Raw genomic sequence first — 19,375 nt, 5'->3', positions numbered from 1 at the left:
GTCAGGGACGCTGGGGGCCTCTGGGCCCAGAGGGCAGCCCCCTCCCCTCCCCCGCCCTCTCTCCCGAGGGAAGTCGCATCTCCCGTGGGGGCCGGCGGGGAAGGGGCCCCCAGTCAGGGATGTGGGGCCCTCTGGAAGCTGGAGGGGGGTGCTCAGTGGGGACTTGGTCCTGCAGTCCAGGAGGTTACAGGAGCCTCTCTTGGCCCCGGGAGAGAAAACGGGGGAGTCCAGCCCCCCGGGAACACCATAGTGGGGGGCAGCCTGGCTCGTGGGCTCCACGCCTCTCTGCACACAGAGTCACGTCTGACTTACTGGGGCCGTGGTGCTGGAGGCTCTGGGGAGCCCTCAGCCGCATCCCACGAGGCCCCTGTCTCATCCCCAGATAAAACCTGGGAAGGAGCCTCCTCCCAAACTCACGGAGCTGCCAGTGGCCGTCAGTTCCTTGCTGGCTGGGTGGCCCGGGGCCCCGTTCCTCGCCAGCTGGAGGCTGCTCTTGGGGCCCTGCCTCGGGCTTGGCTGACGGACAGCTCACAGCACCTTCCTGCGTCCTGCAGCGGGGGTTGGCCCCCGGCGAGAGCTGTGACCTCCCGTGCCACTAACTGCCTGTTCACCCCACCTGTCCCAAGTGAGGTGGCTGGTGCCCCCCATCCAGGCAGCGGACCCGTCCACACAAGGGCCTGGGTCCAGGGTCCTCAGGGGCAGGCTCTGTCCCCCACACCCCAGAAGGAGCCCCCAGGCCTCTCGAGCCTCATCACGCTGGGTCTCCCGGGGGGCGGAGGGATTCTGCTTTGGAGCAGGCCTCTGCGGCTGGCCACCAGACCTACCACATGTGGGGCAGGCCTTGCCCTGGCTATGGGCCCTCACCATCTCCCCATCACGGCCTGGACTGTGGCCAAGCGGCCGGGGGAGCAGAGCGGTCTGGGATTCTGCTGCTCCTGGGGCACAGCTGGGGTGGGGCGGTGGGGGGTGGGCACCAGGGGCAGCAGCTCACGCACAGACCAGCTCCTGGACCCGCTGGATGCCTGGGAGGCCCGCATGGAGCCGTGGCATCTTCTCCTGACCCCCATGGGTCTGGCGGGGTTTGGGGACCATCCTGGCAGGCAAGGATGCTCACGTCCTAGCTGTCTGACAGCTGCCCCGCTGGCTCTCTCTGAGATCGTGAGGACTCGGGGCCCAGGGGTGGTGGCTCAGGGTGGACCTGGTGTCCACTCGATGGCTCCCTCAGCTGCCAGGGTCTCTTGGACATTGAACCAGCCCACAGCTCTAGCCTCAGGCAGTCTGGGGCCCTCTGCCTGGGCAGGTGGGCTCTGAAGCCAAGGTCAGAAACCAGGAGATGGTGAACTGGGCTGAGACAGGCCTCTGAACGCCTCTCTTTGCTGAACCCATCCCCTGACCTGTCCCTGGGTTCCTGTGGGCCCAGGACTGGACACCAGTGAGAGTCAGGGGCTCCCCCAGTAGGTGCCTGGCCTCGCCTCGGTGTGGCCTCATAGACACAGGCCCCTAGCAGGTATATCAAGGCTGAGCAGAAGCGGGAGCGGCCCCGCAGCCACGCACACAGAGACACAGAGGCACACGCGTTTTCTAGAGGCCCCACTTGTGGACAGGAATGGCGGCTCCGTGGGAGTCAGGGAGGGGCATCCCGGACAGCTCCCTGGAGCAGGCGGGGAGTTCAAAGGGGCTAGATTTGGAGAGCAAGTGGTTTGTGTCCGCCCTGAGGTGGACAGTCCCGCCCCTGACCAGGGCTTGTGCGAGTGAAGCTGCTTGGAGTCCAGGCTGGGGGCCAGGCAAGGCAAGGAGGCCCCACCCCGCTGCCAGGACCCCGCTGCCGGGAAGGGCCGAACCTCAGCCCTGCCAAACACAGTCCTGGCCCTGGGCCTGTCCATCCAGGCCCACGGCGTAGCGGGAGCTCCAGTCTCGCTCGAAGAGCTGCCGCAGCTGCTCCTGCACGGTGCTCACCCCTGGCTGGGCGCCAGAGGCCCTCTGGCTGACCACCAGGCCCACACCTGAGGTGCTGCTGAAGTAATCTTCCGACCAGTTGGACGTGCCTGCGGGCAGCGGGCACAGGAGGCTGCGGGTGGGGCCGCATGGGTCCCTCTGCTGCCCCACCCAGCCCGGTGGCCCCTGTGGCCGCTGGAGGGGTCCCACCCCTGCCCGCCCGCAAACTCAGGGCTCAGTGAGCTCCGTGCGGGGATTCCCCACCTGCCCTGTGGGGCCAGCTGACCACAGGGCTGGCTGCCTCCATGGAGAGCCCTGAGCCCTCCCGCACGCAGGCCCCCTGCCTGGGGGACACGAGCTTCGTGCAGACTGGGGTGGCCTCGCGTGGAGCCCTGGAGGACGCGGGCTGCCGCCTGGCTCACCTATGTAGGCCGCCTTCTCCGTGACCATGAACTTGCTGTGGTTCACCCTGCTGAAGGGGATGTTGGAGTGGTTCCCCACGGGCACGATGAAGACTTTCTTGGGAGAACAGAGAGGGTGTGTCGGGGAGCAGACAGGCCGCTGCCCAGCCCGGCCCAGGGACGCATTCTTACCACGTCCATGGACACGTTGGCCGCTGGGTTGCTGAGTGCCTGCAGGGACCGCAGGAAGGGGAACATCCTGGGGTCCGTGTTGAGCCAGCAGCTGACCAGCAGGCGCACGCGCACCCCCCTGCTGAAGGCCGCCACCCGCAGCGCCGTGTCCAGCACTGGCCAGTAGCTGGGGGAGGGGCATGGCAGGTCAGGGTCCTCGGGCCGGCGGAGCCCTGCCAGCCTGCCCCAACGGGGTCCCTACAGGCGAGAAGACAGGACAGCCCCCAGCCGGCCCACCTGGCGGGGTGTCTGAAGCGTGTGGTGGGGAAGTACTCCATCACCGAGGCGTAGAGGAACTCCCGGGCAGCCCCCATGACCGCTAGCAGCGCATCCAGGTCGCGGGTGCGGCCGTGGGGGCAGAGAGCAGGCGGCGACGCCTGTGGGGCCGGGTGGAGGTGGGTCCCTAAGGGGCCTGGTTCTGAGCCGCTTGGTTACTGGCCCGAGACCCCACCACACACCCACCCTCCAGCCCCGGGAACTGGGAATAAGGCAGGAGGCGCAGCCCGCAGGGGTGGGGCCCTGGGCTGGCCTGACCCTCGAGGAAGCTCCCTGGGGGGCTCAGCCGGACTCCCACATCGGGACACGTGTCCCTCCTCTGAGGCCAGGTCTCCACTGCAACCGAGCACTGGGGTAGCTGCCCGTACCCCAGGGAGGTTCCTGGCTGGTGGCTGTGGCCGCCTGTCCCCCAGTTCCCTCCGCTCTGCAGTGGAGGGACACCATCACTGGTGCTCTGGTCCTACCCGCCCCCGCTACCCTTCCTGCTCCCTGAGTCAGACCCCACCCAGCGATGTGCGTGGAGGTTCCCAGGGCCACAGAGCGTCCCCCGCCACCCAGGCCGCCTGTCTCCTGTGGATGATGACGGCAGGGTCCTCTGCCGGGGTCACCCCGGGGACCACAGCCGCGGACCTCGCAGGTGCCGCGGTCTGCAGGGCAGGCCCGGGTGGGCGAGACTTCTGGTGGGTGTGGCCGGGCAGAGAGCAGGGGCTCAGAAGGGCCTCAGGGCCTGTCCACCCTTACCGAGAAGTAGACAGTGGTGGGCACCCCGTCAAAGTGATCCCGGAGCGGCTGGAAGCGGTTGATGTGAGAGGAGAAGTTCTGAGGCCAGGGCTTGGGGAGGACAGCCCTGGGTGTCCCCAGCACCCAGTAGGTCTGGAAGGTCTTCTCCAGGTCCTGGGCCAGGCGGCTGCAGTTGTAGATGACGGCACCGAGCTCCTTCACCTGTGGGCATCCGGCAGTGCTGCAGGGGCGGGGGGCGCTGTGTGGGGCTGGGTGGACCCCCCCAACCGGGCCAAGGCTGCCCGGCAGGCGCGCACCCCCACTGGGCAGCCAGTCTGCAGCAGCATCATGGAATCCACGTGTACAGGGGAGCTACAGGGAGGGGAGCCCAGTGGGTCCTTGCTCTTCTTACACATTATGATCGAAGGCCAATACGTGTTCATTGCCAGAAAACAATAGAAAGCATCAGTGCCCAAAGAAAAACAGCTCGTTCTTCACTGCTAATCGACAACCGCTGCTGATGGCTGACGGCTAAAGCGCTGCTTCTCCTGAAAGGGTTCCTGCTTTGTCCGCATGGCCCCTTGGACAAGGTGACCTGACCGTGTTTCCAGGCGGGTAAGCGACCTTCTACAGCAGTGCCTTTAGAGTCCTGTAACCCTCCAGTACTCTTGCCTGGAAAATCCCATGGATGGAGGAGCCTGGTGGGCTGCAATCCATGGGGTCTCTGAGGGTCGGATACAACTGAGCGACTTCCCTTTCACTTTTCACTTTCATGCATTGGAGAAGGAAATGGCAACCCACTCCAGTGTTCTTGCCTGGAGAATCCCAGGGACGGGGGAGCCTGGTGGGCTTCCGTCTATGGGGTCTCACAGAGTCGGACACGACTGAAGCGACTTAGCAGCAGCAACCAGCCTCCGGGTGTTTCTACCACAGGGGCATTACAGACCTGCCTCCATCCCCCGGGATGACTGCCCACCCCGTCAGGGGTGCCAGGGCAGACGAGCTCCAGGGGGCCTCCCCTCCTGGGGCTCGGGGACTCACCTGTGTCAGGGACCGCCAGTCCATGTTGGCACTGCCCACGTAGATGTGCCGCCCATCCACCACCCAGAACTTGGAGTGCAAAACGCCGCCAGTGAGCTTTCCCATGGGCACGTGTCTCACCTGGGCGCCTGACAAGGGGGCAGAGCGGTGGGTGAGCCCACGTCGTGCTGAGCCCAGTTCCTTCCTCCCCATGGACGGTGTCCTCACCCCCACTTTACAGGTGGGAGAAGGAGGCGTTGGTCGGCCCGGGGTTCCCCCAGGCTCCCAGCCCCTCCCCAGGCAGCCCCAGAGCTCTCGCTGGCCCCCGGGCCCAGGATGGCAGGCTCCCACCTCGGCTTTCCAGGACCTGCAGGTCAGTGGAGTTCTTGGCCGGAGTTGGGGTGCTGGTGGCCACGGCCAGGGACACGTTTCTGTCCAGCAGCTGCTGCAGCTTTTGCAGGAGGGCCTCGCCCTGTTAGAGCAGGCCAGGGTGAGAGAGAGACCACCCTATCCCACAAGGAGGGGCCCAGATCTCCCCTGAGGCGGCCCCAACTGCCCACAGCTCGGTCAGACAGACGGGCAGCCTGCTGGCCTTGCTGTGTGCCTGGCCCTGGCACAGCCTGCGGGCTCCGAGTCAGGGGTGAGGGCCACACACCGGCTGGGAAGACGAGTCGTTGACCCCGATGTCGGGCCCCGTGAGGGACCAGTAGAAGGAGGCCACGTGGACGCTCTCTCGGGCGGCGTCCAGCAGCTGCATCCAGGCCTGGGCCAGGGGCTGGGCGGCCGGGCTGCCTGCTACAGATCGCAGGTCCTGGGGGATGCTCTCCACGAGGACGAGCCTGCACAGGGGGTGCCGGGTGTGAGCATAAGAGCAGCCGGCCAGCCTCGCATCACCTGCTCCATCCCAGTCAGCAAGCGGGAGGCAGAGCCCAGGCCGGATGGGGCAGGGCAGGCCTGACACCAGGAGTGCCCGGGGGGGGCCCGCCCGAGTCAGGGGTTGGTGCCAGTCCCCACCCCCACCCAAGCCCAGCGTGCTCCCCTCAGAGCTGTTGGGTCTGGGCTCCTGTGGGTGTGGAGGCCCTTGGAGTCACCAACACTGACCCAGAAGGGCTCGGTCAGGGGGTGTGCTGTGTGGTTCTGAGGTTCCAGGACCCTGGGACGGCCGGGAGGGGCGGGGCCTGTGGCCCTACCCCAGGCGGGAGGGATGCGACGGCCACCCAGTCCCGGGTGACAGCCTGTGTGTCCTGCCAAGAGCACTCCTCATCCCGCCCTGACGACCCCCTGCCTCCAGCCCACCCTCCCGGAACCTGCCTCTTCCCAGAGAACGGGAAGAAGGACAGTGCTTGTCCCTCTGGGGAGACCCAGGCTGGGAAGGCAGGGGCGTCTGGGGCAGAGCCTCCCGGGCTTGCCCGCCCGCCGCTGCCCCGCGGAGCCCACGGCTTGCTCACCGGCAGGAGTCCTTTTGCTGATGCCGCCGCCGGGCCTCCCGTCCTCGAGGATCCCAGTCCACACGGGAGCCAAGGCCCCCAGGCCTGGCGGGCCCTTCCTCAGGGCAGCCCTGGCTCCAGGCGGAAGGGGAGGACCTCAGCCCCAGGAGGCAGGTGAGGGTCACGGCGCCCAGGCACAGCAACACGAGCGTCCCCCGCACCTGCAGCTGGAGGAAGACACCACCCGGGTCCCGGGGGCCGCACTCTCCTGAGACAGACCACCCCTGCCGCCAGGAGGGGCTGGCCAGGGCAGGCCTGAGGCCACGGCCTGGGGGCTGGACGTGTTCCCGGGTCCTCCAGACAGGTGCCAGCAGCCCCTGGGCGGGGAGTCCTGGCCCCTCGTGGCTCCTTCTGCCCCTGCCGCTCTGTCCCGGGGGTCCTGTGTGGCGGCTCAGCCCCTCCTGCGGGCCCCCACTCTCGCAGTGCTGACTGCCCTCTCCCGCGGGCCACAGGGCAGTGTGGAGCCGGGCCACGCCGGGGCCACCCGTGTGCAGCAGAGGCCTCAGCCCCTGGGCGGGGTGACCGGCATCACCCGCAGCTCTGGGCCTGGGCGTGGTGACCCCACACTCCCGGGCAGCTGGGCAGCGGGGAGGCCACCTCGTGGGGACCCTGCAGACCCTGTTCCTGGCCCAGGTGACCCTCACCCTGGCCTGGCCTGAAGGGGTTGAGTCCATCACCCAGCACTGGCGCGTGTGTGTGTGTGCGTGTGCGTGTGCATCCTGTGTGCATGTGCATCCGTGTGTGTGTCTGTGTGTGCATGTGCGTGTCTGTGTGCCCGTGCGTCCTGTGTGTGCCCGGGGCGTGTATGGCCTGCTGGTTTCCCTCTCGGCGCCCCCCAGTGCGGTGTGGGCGTCTGAATCTCAGTTCCTCGTTTCAACCGCAGCAAGTCTGCCGCCATTTCTGCTTTCAGGCTGGGTCCTCTCGATGCTGGTTCATAAATAGCTGCTTTGCTTCCTGGGCTGGGCCCCCCATCCTGGCCCTGTGCTGGCCCCTCCTGGGAGCCGGGCAGTGACCCTGGTCCTGGCTGGGGGCCTGGCACAGAGGGAGGGTTGTTCTTCTGGGGGCTGGGGGCTGGGGGCTGAGTCAGGACCCCTTGATGCTGGCGGGGGTCTCTCTCTGCCCCAGAACTCTGCAGCCAGCTGGGGACGGAGGTCTTATCCCCTCAGAGTGGTCCCTCTCACAAGGAGCTGGAAGCCAGGCAGACTGGATCCGGTTGGAGTTGTTCCCCTCCCCAGAGCAGTCTCAAATGCCACCCCAAGCGGGATGCTCCCCAGCTCTGAGCTGAGGCTGCCCTCCCTCAAGTGCGGGGTGGGGTCCATGCACAGAGATGTGGTCCCCCCAACCCCACTCCCCGGCGCCCACCACCAACCAACTTCTGAGGCTTCTGTGAGGGGCAGGTGCAGCCCTCCCTCCTGGCCTTGATGGCGAGTGGCCAGTGCCACCTGGGGCCTGGGGCTGGGGTCACGCTGCCCGCCTGTGAGCACAGCTCAGCTGGGCACTGGGGCCCAGGGAGCCAGGCTGTCGCACAGGCCCTGGGTTCTGGGGGTGTCCTCCTGCAGGGCCCCCAGCCAGCCTCCATGGGGGAGGGGCAGCCATGGGAGCTGGGCCTGGGGGCGGGGGGCCCTGGAATTAGAGAAGGGGCTCAGAGCCCGAGGCCTGGCACCCCTCCCCACCAGGAGCCCCTACACCCTGAAGAAGGGAGCTTGGGGGTCTGCCACTCCCCTCCCTGCCCCAGGGGGGCTTCCCAGACCCTTCACTGATGCTCAGGAGAGGCGATCAGGGTGCAGCCCTGTGCGGGTTCCCGGGCCAGGCTCACAAGAAGGTGGGAGTGCCCTGCCCCCGCAGCCCCACCCAGGGGCCACCCAGCGGAGATGACTGCCAGGCCACCTACCCCCTTGTGAACTACAAGGGCCTGGGGAGGCCTGCCGTCCAGGGGGCTCTGGGCAGCTCGACCCTGAGGACCCCATGTGTCCAGGGGTGGGACTGGCTGTTGGGAGAGGGTGACCCACCAGCACTGGCATCTCAAGGCTGTGTTGGGCTGGGAGACCCCCGGGGGGCAGCTCCGTGCTACCCCCGCCCTGTGCTGGGCAGATCCCAGCTGAAAGGGTGGGACTTGCCACCCTGCAGGGCCTGGGGTGCAGCTGCCCACCCCAGGCTGAGCTCGCCGGGAGAGCCCAGGCCCTGTGGTCCTGGCTGCACACACCACTGGAGGGATGGATGATGACCCGCAGGTCGCACTGGAGCTTCGTGACCCTCTGGGCCCAGGGCTGCTGGCAGCACCGGTCAGGGGCGGTGGACTAAAGCCCCCTTCTCAGGGCCCTCGGTCCGGCCCTCCCATCTGGCCTCGCTGGCTCTTACCTCCAAGGGTCCCGCCTTGGCGTTCATCTTGGCTTTGCCACAGATGCAGGCCGTCAGCTTGCAGGCCGTTACCGCGATCACCTCCCACCTGCCTCCTCTCTGCAGCCTGCTGCTTCCCCTTCTGGCCACTTCCTCTTCATCCTCCGTACCTCCCTCTGCGCCCTTGACAGACATCTGGAGCCGGGTGAGCCAGCTAGAGGGTGGGGCTGAGAACTTTCACAGCCAGAGAAGATCCCTCCCCAACCCCTACCCCCAAGTCACAGGCCTGTGCATCCGAGCTAGGTTTGGTGCAGACCTTGTGGTGCTAGTGTTTCGCCTGCTAATGCCAGAGACTTAAGAGACGTGGGTTCCATCCCTGGGTCGGGAAGATCTCCTGGAGAAGGGAATGGCAGCTCACTCCAGTATTCTTGCCTGGAGAATGCTATGGACAGAGGAGTCTGGCAGGCTACAGCCCATGGGTTGCACAGATTTGGGCATGACTGAAGTGACTTAGCATGCACGCGTGCATCGAGACTCAAAGAACCAGGTCTTGAGCAACATTGTTTATTTCCCCATAATACTGGCAGCCTAGGGATGGTATTGGCTCTGCAGCCATTGGGAACCAGGCCCCTCCAACTCTCAGTTCCCAATCCCTAGGCTTACCTGGCAGCCTCATGGCCACACAATGACTGCTGGAGCTCAGTCACTGCCTCCTGTTCCTAGCAGAGCAGGATATAAGGGCAGACATCCGGGAAGACGTCCTGAAAATCTCACAGGGCACTTCCACTCACGTCTCATGATTCAGAACTTAGTCACATGGCTGCATGTAGCTGCAAGGGAGTCTGGGAAATGGAGGCAGCTGGGACCTCCATCCTGGAGAATGCAGGTTGGCCACTCCCTGGGCTGTCTGAAAGGCAGGCTGGCTATAGTTTGCTCAGCCCGGGTTCCCAGCGCGGGCCTCTGCCTCCCTAGCCCCACCCCTTCTCCCATCTGCCTGGAACTCTCTGAGGACAGGACCCTTTCCCATTCCTTCATTCAAAGTCCTCTTTGGATGAGGTCTGGGTGTGTGCCCAGGCCCTGCCTGCGAGACCCCAGCAGGACAGGGCTGCAGGGGCCCTGTCCAGGGTGCTGACCTTTGGGTGACCATGGACAGGGTATCGGTTCCCGGGCAGAGTCCTGGGGCCGGCGTGAGTGTGCTGAGAGGTGAAAGGGGAAGATGCCACTGGCTACCCCCAGACCCCTGTGCTTTCTTCTAGACACCCTGTCAGTTCAGCCTGGGGGTCTGCCCTCCTCTCCAGACCACAGCCGAGGTGGCCTCTGCTCCTGGGTAGAGTCACTGGACACCTGAGTCTACTGGCCCGTTTTCCTTCATTAACATCTTCACTTTCCAAGACGGTGCTGGGCGTTTTCAGAAGAGTTTCCCAGCGTGCTCCATGGGTTTTGCATCTGGAGACACAGAGCAGCGTCAAGCGTGGCTGCAGCTTGCAGGCCCCTGACGACGGAGCGTGCTTGCCCATCACGGGGTCTCCTCCTCTGTGAAGCCCTGTTTGTATTTTTGCTGTTTTTAGTGAAGATTTGCTGATTTTTTCTCATAGGTTTGAAGGGCTTGCTGTATTTTCCAAGTCATCAGTTTTATGAGTGTAGCAGCATCTTCTCTTACTCTGCTGCTCCATTAGACTTGTTCTCTGCAGAAAGTCTCAGACACGCTGACTGGATGGGAGAACGTAACGAGCAGCCATTACATGCAGCTTAGACTCCACAACTGCCGACACGCACCACTTCTGCTTCAAGAAGGAGTTTTCGTTTTATTTACTTATTTGTTTTATTTTTTACTTGAGGCTGTGCAGGGTCTTTCTCCAGCTGCTGCAAGTGGGCCCCTCGCGTTGCAGCGCATGGCTCCTCCTCACGGTGGCCTGTCTTCTTCTGGACTAGGGGCTCTAAGGCGCGCGGCTTCGGCAGTTGCAGCTCCAGGCTCTGGAGCACAGTCTCAGGAGTTGCGGCACACAGGTGAGTTGCTCCATGGCATGTGGGATCCTCCCATGGATCAAACCCATGTCTCCTGCATTGGCAGGCGGTTTCTTTACCACTGAGCCACCAAGGAAGCCCCCAGAAAGGAATTTTAAATTAAAGAGGAATTATACAACACAGGGACTATGGCCAAATTTTTATAAAAACAACAAATGGAATATAACCATTAAATGTTGTGAATCACTCTATTGTTCACCTGCAACTTATATAATGAAGTGAAAGTCACTCAGTTGAGTCTGACTCTTTGCGACCTCATGGACTGTACAGTCCACGGAATTCTCCAGGCCAGAATGCTGGAGTGGGGAGCCTTTCCCTTCTCCAGGGTATCTTCCCAACCCAGGGATCAAACCCAGGTCTCCCGCGTTGCAGGCAGATTCTTTACCAGCTGAGCCATCAGGGAAGCCCACAACTTATATAATATTGTGTTATAAATCAACTATACTTCAATAAAAATAAATAAAATAAATGAACAGAGGACATGGGGAACATTTCACTTCCGAATACTTCAGTGTGCCTTTCCAAATAAACAAATTTCCTACAGGATCACTCCTAACGAAATCAACGATTCCTTAACTTTATCAGTTTAGTGGTTCATTCTTGTCTTCATCCATCCTAGCTGCTGTAACAGACTGAGGGGCTTATACAGCTCTGGGGGCTGAAAGCCCAGCATCAAGACACCGGCCCATTTGGTGTCTGGTTCCGGCTACTTCGTGCTGCGTGGCTGGACCTTCTCACTGTCTTCCTCCTTCCTGGTGGGAGGGGCCAGGGAGCTCCCTGGGGTTTCTTCGTGAGGGCACTAATCCCATTCCCGGGGGCTCCAGCCTCATGACCTAATCACCGCCCCAAGGCCCCACTTCCTAATAGCATCACATTGGGGGTTCAGTTTTAAAGATAGGAATCTGGGGGGACAGTAGACATCAGTCTACAGCGATGCTAAAACTTTCACCAACTTTCACTAATTGTCACCAGGTTGTCACTTATAGCTGATTTGTTATTGCATCCAACTGAGGTTCCCACATTGAGTTTGGTTTTTACGTCTCTTAAATCACTTCCTCACGCTCACCCCCGAGACAACCTTTCCAGCGCCTCCCCTTCCGCTCGTGGAGTGTCTGTTCCTCTTGCCGGGGCTCCTGGACTGAGAAGTGAGCTGTAAAACCTGGTTATGACAGGGACAGAATGAAGGGGCAACATGGGTGATTACATAGTTACTTCCACTGGGGAAGTGTAAATAGGAAACTTGAGAGAACCCTGTAAGTTAATGATAACTGAGAAAGCAGGGTTGCCTAACCACAGAACCAAGCAGGCTGGCTTAGCGACAAAACCATCCAGCAGAGCCCGGGACAGGCCCTCAACAAGGTGCATGAGGCCCGCATCCTGCCCGGGAGCTCAGTAGGTTAATGAGCCCTAGGACGTGCTCTCTCCACCCACGAAAAGCGATAATCTGTGGACCTAGCTTGACCACGTAGGGACAGGAAACTCCCCAGCTCAACCTGGAGGCAGAGCCGATAATGGAAGCATGACGTCTACTCAAAAAAGACAAAGCCGGTCTTCTCCCCTCCCCACTCCTCCTTTGATTATAAAACTGCAGGCCAGTCAGTGCTCGGGCACGGCGCTTCTCGCCCTCCTGCTCGTCAGCTGCAGGAGTGTTTTGATTATAAAACTGCAGCCCCGTCAGTGCTCGGGCACAGTGCTTCTCGCCCTCCTGCTCGTCAGCTGCAGGAGTGTCCTATCACCTCAGTCACTTCTCATCCACTGCTTTCAGTCCCAGGCGGACGGAGCCCCGGGAGGATGCCAGCAGGCAGTGCTGCGTGATGCATGCCTCCGGGCTCGGGGTCGATGCCAGCAGGCAGTGCTGCGTGATGCATGCCTCCGGGCTCCCGGTCCCCTTGGGGTCCGGCTCCCACGCGGGTATTGACACAAAGCCTGGTGGTTATCAAGCTGGATCTCCTTCCTGGCACTTGGGGAGCAACCTAAGGGTAAACACTCGGGTGCCCCGCAATTTCCCATGCTTCAACTTGTGTCAAATGGCTTCAGGCCCTTAGGTCTTCCGATTTTATTATTCTTCCACATTATTCCTGCCAGTCTTCTGTAAGGAAGTTCCTACTGACTATTCCCAACTCATACGTAACGTTACAAGTTCGTCTTTTTTTCTTTTATTGTCTCCCCCACTTTTGTTGCTGTTGTTCAGTCACTCAGTCACTCAGTCTGACTCTTCGCACCCTCACGTGTGACAGCACTCCAGGCTTCACCATCTCCCGGAGCTTGCTCAAACTCGTGTCCATTGAGTCGGTGATGCCCTCCAACCATCTCATCCTCTGTCGTCCCTTTCTCCTCCTGTCTTCAATCTTTCCCAGCATTAGTGTCTTTTCCAATGAGTCAGCTCTTAGCTTCAGATGGCCAAAGTATTAGAGGCTTCAGTTTCAGCATCAGTCCTTCCAATGAATATTCAGGGTTGATTTCCTTTAGGATGGACTGGTTGGATCTCCTTGCAGTCCAAGGGACTCTCAAGAGTCTTCTCCAACACCACAGTTTGAAGGCATCAGTTCTTCCACACTCAGCCCTTTTTATTGTCCAGCTCTCACATCCATACATGACCACTGGGAAAACCATAGCTTTGGCTATTCGGACCTTTGTCAGCAAAGTAATGTCTCTGCTTTTTAACACATTGTCTAGATTTGTCATAGATTTTCTTCCAAGGAGCAAGCGCTTTTTAATTTTATGGCTGCAGTCACCTTTCAACTGAAGTGTGGTTGACTTGCAATGTTGCATTAATTTTAGGTGTTCAGTTCAGTCCAGTTCAGTTGCTCAGTCGTGTCCGACTCTTTGCGACCCCATGAATCGCAGCACGCCAGGCCTCCCTGTCCATCACCAACTCCCGGAGTTCACGCAGACTCACGTCCATTGAGTCGGTGATGCCATCCAGCCATCTCATCCTCTGTCGTCCCCTTCTCCTCTTGCCCCCAATCCCTCCCAGCATCAGAGTCTTTTCCAATGAGTCAACTCTTTGCATGAGGTGGCCAAAGTACTGGAGTTTCAGCTTTAGCATCATTCCTTCCAAAGAAATCCCAGGGCTGATCTCCTTCAGAATGGACTGGTTGGATCCCTTTCAGTCCAAGGGACTCTCAAGAGTCTTCTCCAACACCACAGTTCAAAAGCATCAATTCTTCAGCACTCAGCCTTCTTCACAGTCCAACTCTCACATCCATACATAACCACAGGAAAAACCATAGCCTTGACTAAACAGACCTTTCTTGGCAAACTAACATCTCTGCTTTTGAACATGCTGTCTAGGTTGGTCATAACTTTCCTTCCAAGGAGTAAGCGTCTTTTAATTTCATGGCTGCAGTCACCATCTGCAATGATTTTGATGTACGACATAGTGATTCAATAAGTTTATAGATTACACTCCATATAAAGTTATTACAATGTAACCTAATTCTCTGTGCTGTATATAACATCCCTATAACTTATTCATTTTATTATATTTCTATTAAAAATATGTATTTTTTGGCTGTGCTGGGTCTTAGCTGTGGCATGTGAGCTTTTCATTGCAGCATATAGGATCTAGATCTCTGACCAGGGACTCAACCTGGGCTCCCTGCACTGGGAGGGCCTATCTGAAGGAAGTCTTCACTACTGGACCACCAGGCAGCCTCATAACTTACTCGTTTTATACCTAGCAGTTCACACCTATGCCCCCAGCTCCGTGGGGGTGAGGAAGGCATGGCCCAGAGGGCACACAGGAGGTACCCAGCCAGTCACAGGCAGGGAGTGAACTGTGAGGAAGAGTCGTGATTGCAGCTTCTGCAGGAAGGAGGGGTGAGGTAGAGCTGGCAGGTTCAGGCCAGTCGTGTCTGCAAGGGCCCAGCCCCAGAAGCGGGTTCATGGGAGTGAGATGAGTGTGTGCTTTGAAGCCGTGTGAGGATCCCTGGCACCCACAGGTGAGTCTTCCTTTGCTCAGAGATGGCTGATAGGCCCTCCGGGGGATGATAAAGTGTCAGCTCACAGACAGCAAGGCGTGGCTGACACCCTCCCCGGCTGTTAGACCCCGTTGTCTAGCACACCAGCCCAGCAGTGCTGGCCTGAGCTCACCTCTCCGCAGGCCTGTGGGTGCCTGCAGGACGGGGTGCTGTGTCATCCTCGTGTGTGTTTGTCCCAGTTTCCACCATCGTCCATATATTCCAGGCGGGCCCTGAGACTTTCTGTCTGACTCCCTTTGCACAAGAGAGTTTGAGGTTTCTTTTTTTTTTCCATCCAAACCTGGGGCAGACAGACAGGTTTCTTCAACTTTGAGACAGGTGGATGTCTGCCTTTGTAGCCTGACACAGAGCATGTAGCCCCTACAGAGGGCCCAGCTTTGTGCACCCCCGCCCCACTTGGGTGGGCCAGGGCCTTGGCCAGAGGTCATCAAACCTTGGGCCAACTCCAGCTGAGTACGTTCCGTGGTGTTCAGCAAAACATTTAAACGTATTTTCGTTGTCATTGATCCAACATCTTGGCTTCCACTTTCTTAATCCACCAAGTAGCTGAAAGAAAAACTCCCTTATCGTTCCATCCTTCTGTGCATGCTAAGTCGCCTCAGTCGTGTCTGACTCTTTGCAACCCCATGGACTTAGCCGGCCAGGCTCCTCTGTCCATGAGATTCTCCAGGCAAGAATACTGGAGTGGGTTGCCATGCCCTCCTCCAGGGCATCTTCCTGACCCAGAGATCATACCTGCATCTCTCGCATCTCCTGCATTGGCAGGCAGGTTTTTTACCACTAGCGCCACCTGGGAAGCCCCCTATCCTTCTTGTGGCTACCTTAAATATTTCACACAGTACTTGACTTCAAAATCTAGAATTCATTGATCCCTCCAGCTTCTTGAACAAGAAAATGAGACTGGGATTTTTTTCTCCCAACTATTTCTGCGAGGATTCCATTTTACTTATTCTCTAGTATTTCAATTTCATCTTTTTGAGGGTAATCCTTCACAGTCACTAATTTTTTAGCTCTCAACAATTACTTAGATTTACTGCATGTTTGTCAATTTATTTACAATTTTTTCTTGTATGCCATGTCTTCCTTCTGAACTCAGTTTTTTCTTCCTAAAATTATCCTTAAATAATTCTTTCATTGTGGCTCTAAGAATGGTAAATCTTCAAGCTTTATTGTCAAAAATCATTTCTTTCTCTCTCACTCTCAAAGGGTAGTTTATCTGGGTACAAAATTGTTGGCTGACAATTCTTTTCTTTCAATAGTTTGAATATGTTGACTTTAATTTTTTTTTAATATATACATATATCTTTTACTAACTGGGCCTTCATTGCTCCAAGGGCTTTCTCCAGTCATGGAGAGCAGGGGGCTTCTCTCCAGCTGTGGCGCTCGGACTCCTCATGACTTTTCCCGTGGAGCACAGGCTCCAGGCTCGTGGGCTTCGGTCATTGCAGCATGTGGCTTCGGTATTTGTGGCCCACAGGCTGTTGCCCCGTGGAATGTGGAATCTTCCCTGACCAGAGGTCAAACCTGTGTCCCCTGCACTGGAAGGCAGATTCTTAACCACTAGACCACCAGGGAAGTCACCAAAGTTTACTCTTATATATCCTTCTTGGGACTTATGAGAATTTAAGCCTTTGATTATGTCTTGAAAGTTCTCAGCTACCGTCTCTTTGAATATCCCTGCTATGCATTTTCTTTATCCTCACACTGAAACTCAGAACCTTTGCTCTGTAGCTTCCATGCCTCACAATCTCCTGTTACATCTGCATGGATCCTTCTCCTTTTCTGCATCCGGCTGATTTCCAGGGATCAACCTTCCCACTTACTCTTTGTCTCTACAGCTCTGTTTATCTGCTGGTCAACTTTCCCCAAGGTCTGTTTCTTACTGCAGACTTTATCCCCGTCTCACCCAGAACTTGGGAACAGACAAGCCTCCCTGCCCTGTCACTGGGGCCATGGGGAGAGTTTTTCTGGCCCCTTTCCCTCTGTGTACAAACTTTTGAACACCCAGCTCTGAACAGGATTCTTAATATCAACTCTCCTCTTACCAGGCACAAGCCTTATCTTCTGACTCTTTATGGACAGAAAACATCATCTGCTTCGACATTAGGGGGTTTTATGGACAGATGTGCAGATGACACCACCCTTATGGCAGAAAGTGAAGAGGAACTAAAAAGCCTGTTGATGAAAGTGAAAATGGAGAGTGAAAAAGTTGGCTTAAAGCTCAACATTCAGAAAACGAAGATCATGGCATCTAGTCCCATCACTTCATGGGAAATAGATGAGGAAACAGTGGAAACAGTGTCAGACTTTATTTTTTGGGGCTCCAAAATCACTGCAGATGGTGACTGCAGCCATGAAATTAAAAGACACTTACTCCTTGGAAGGAAAGTTATGACCAACCTAGATGACATATTGAAAAGCAGAGGCATTACTTTGCCAACAAAGGTCCATCTACTCAAGGCTATGGTTTTTCCAGTGGTCATATATGGATGTGAGAGTTGGACTGTGAAGAAAGCTGAGGGCTGAAGAATTGATGCTTTTGAACTGTGGTGTTGGAGAAGACTCTTGAGAGTCCCTTGGACTGCAAGGAGATCCAACCAGTCCATTCTAAAGGAGATCAGCCCTGGGTGTTCTTTGGAAGGACTGATGTTGAAGCTGAAACTCCAATACTCTGGCCACCTCATGCGAAGAGTTGACTCATTGGAAAAGACTCTGATGCTGGGAGGGATTGGGGGCAGGAGGAGAAGGGGACGACAGAGGATGAGATGGCTGGATGGCATCACCAACTCGATGGACGTGAGTCTGAGTGAACTCTGGGAGTTGGTGATGGACAGGGAGGCCTGGCGTGCTGCGATTCATGGGGTCGCAAAGAGTCGGACACGACTGAGCGACTGAACCTAGCTGAACTGATGGGCCCTAACTGCCCGCAGAAGTGGTGCACTGTCCGTGTTTTTATCCATTCTGTGTCGTTTCCCATCTACCTTCTGGTGCACGGGGGCTTCCCTTTCTGTCTTCTTATCTCAGCGTTGTGTCTAATTTTCATTTTATTTTCAGCAGCACTTCTGTGCTTCCCCGTTGGTAGAGATGAAGCTGTGAGGCAGAGGCAGAGCAGTTGGGCAGGGGTGGCTGCAAAGATTCAGCGTGGACAGGCTGGGTCTGGGCAGACTCACGAAACTAGCGGGGGGAGGGGCACCAGCCTTCAGGCCTGCCAGGGCCACCAGGGCTTGTAGGGTCAAGATGCACAGGAGCAGGGGGGAGCTGGAGAGAGCGCCGTTGCTCTGTGCATTTTCCTCTTGGGGTATTTGTTGACTCTCATGCTGCACAGGGCTGAGCATGGAGTGGATGGAACGTTGAACCAAGCACAATAATATTATGGTTCCAGGAAGACAAAACTGAGTTCAGGATCTTTGTCAGAGGAGGAGAAGGCTGGTCAGCTCACCTGACTGTCCACTGGGATCCCAGGAGGGCTGAGCCCAGAGGCCCGGGCAATCAGGAGGTGGGCCAGCCTGAGTGCATCTCAAACCAGCTTCAGGCCAGCTCAGTCCCTCCGGCAGAGGACAGGCTGATCCTCGCCGATGATATATAGCATTGTCTAGAGTCTGGACTTGCCTCAAAAAAATCTGTATTTCTAAGTTAACAAAACAAGTTTGCCGCGCTGGGTCTTTGTTGCGGTGCATAGGCTCTCTGCTGCCGCACGAGGGCGCTCTCTAGCTGCGGAGCGGGGGCTTCCCTCCAGGTGCGGTGCGCGGGCTTCTCGTGGCGGCGGGTTCTCCGGAGCGCAGGCTCCAGGGCAGGTGGGGGTCAGTAGCTGTGCATCCGGGGCTTAGATGCCCCGAGGCACGTGGAATCTTCCCGGACCGGGGACCAAATCAGTGTCCCCCGCATTGGCAGGCAGATTCTCAACACTGGCCGCCAGGGAAGTCCCTATTTATTATTTACACATTTGCATGGCTGAATTGATTCTTAGTTGCGGCACACGGGACCTTTAGTGGCGGCACGTGAACTCTTGGCTGGGATCTAGTTACCCAACCAGGGATCAAACCCGCGTTAGGACCATGGAGCCACTAGGCCACAAGGGAAGTCCTTCTGCACTTTTTTTCCACTCACAATACCTGTCACTTTATTTCATTGTTTTATTTCACTTCACTTTTTATGTCAAGAGTCACCAGGCACATCAAGAAATAGAACCAAGCATAAAAGCAGGGGATCCAGGTTCTGGAGCTATTGAACACAGCCTCTATGTTCAATACAACTAATATGTTCAGAACAATAAATTACAAGTCAGGAATTTTTGCTTAGAGATGTGAAATTTTTTTTTACAAATCAAATAGAAATTATAGAACTAAAAATAAGATAAGTAAAGGAAATAGTGTAAGAGATGGGCTACTGGACAGCTAAACAGAAATGAAGAGAGGACTGGTGAACTGCAATTTGTGCTCAGTCACTTCAGTCGTGTCCGACGCTTTGTGAGCCCATGGACTGTAGCCCACCAGGCCCCTCTGTACCCGGGATTCTCCAGGCAAGAACATTGCCATTCCCTCCTCCAGGGGATCTTCTCGAGTCAGGGTAGAACCCATGTCTCTCGTCTCCTGCATTGGCAGGTGGGCTCTTTACCACTGGTGCCACGTGGGATACCTGAACTGTAATCTAGGGCAGAAGAGGTAGAAGACTGAAGCGCAGAGAGAAAAACGCACAGGAGATACACAGAGGGCATAAGAGACGCGGAACATGGTGTAAAGGCCTCACGGATATACAGAGTCCAAGGAGGGAAGCCTGGAAATGCGGCTGACCAAGCTCTGAAGAAGGGGCGAGGCTTTTCTAAAACTGATGAAAGACAGGCAAGCCAAGACACTCTAAGAGGTTTCATGAGTCCTGGCACAGATAAATACAGGTTAATTCCCGAGCACACTGTAGTCAAACCACTGAAAAGTGAGTGACAAAGGGAAAATCTGAGACAGTC

General features: G+C 57.7%; 1 protein-coding gene across 6 annotated transcripts; it reads right to left on the bottom strand.

Moving 5' to 3' along the window:
• Positions 1–1,575: 1,575 nt before the first annotated feature.
• Positions 1,576–8,617, bottom strand: PLD4 (phospholipase D family member 4). Of its 6 annotated transcripts, XM_061395553.1 has the most exons (10): positions 8,429–8,617; positions 6,032–6,237; positions 5,239–5,422; positions 4,935–5,055; positions 4,605–4,732; positions 3,585–3,785; positions 2,805–2,944; positions 2,529–2,694; positions 2,358–2,454; positions 1,576–2,045 (listed from the first exon to the last, which is right to left on the bottom strand). In XM_061395553.1, the coding sequence occupies exons 1-10, from the start codon at positions 8,600–8,602 to the stop codon at positions 1,843–1,845; spliced, it is 1,620 nt and encodes a 539-aa protein (XP_061251537.1). In that variant the 5' UTR covers positions 8,603–8,617; the 3' UTR covers positions 1,576–1,842. The 6 variants fall into 6 exon arrangements, with proteins under 6 accessions (XP_061251537.1, XP_061251534.1, XP_061251532.1 ...); XM_061395550.1 differs by having other exon boundaries at positions 6,032–8,521; XM_061395548.1 differs by lacking the exon at positions 2,805–2,944 and having other exon boundaries at positions 6,032–7,693; positions 8,429–8,443.
• Between the last annotated feature and the right edge of the window lie 10,758 nt (positions 8,618–19,375).

Source organism: Bos javanicus, chromosome 21 (genome assembly GCF_032452875.1).
Source record: "Bos javanicus breed banteng chromosome 21, ARS-OSU_banteng_1.0, whole genome shotgun sequence".
NCBI classification, from domain to species: domain Eukaryota; kingdom Metazoa; phylum Chordata; class Mammalia; order Artiodactyla; family Bovidae; genus Bos; species Bos javanicus.
This window is presented reverse-complemented; position numbering and strand designations above follow the sequence as displayed.

Excerpts from the sequence above, each read along its gene's own strand:
- PLD4 (XM_061395548.1), bottom strand. The coding sequence starts at position 6,744 with ATGGACTCAACCCCTTCAGGCCAGGCCAGGGTGAGGGTCACCTGGGCC. Across the intron at positions 4,733-4,934 it reads GCAGGTCCTGGAAAGCCGAG|GCGCCCAGGTGAGACACGTG; the intron begins GTGGGAGCCTGC and ends CCCCCTTGTCAG. Across the intron at positions 2,455-2,528 it reads CCAACGTGTCCATGGACGTG|AAAGTCTTCATCGTGCCCGT; the intron begins GTAAGAATGCGT and ends TGTTCTCCCAAG.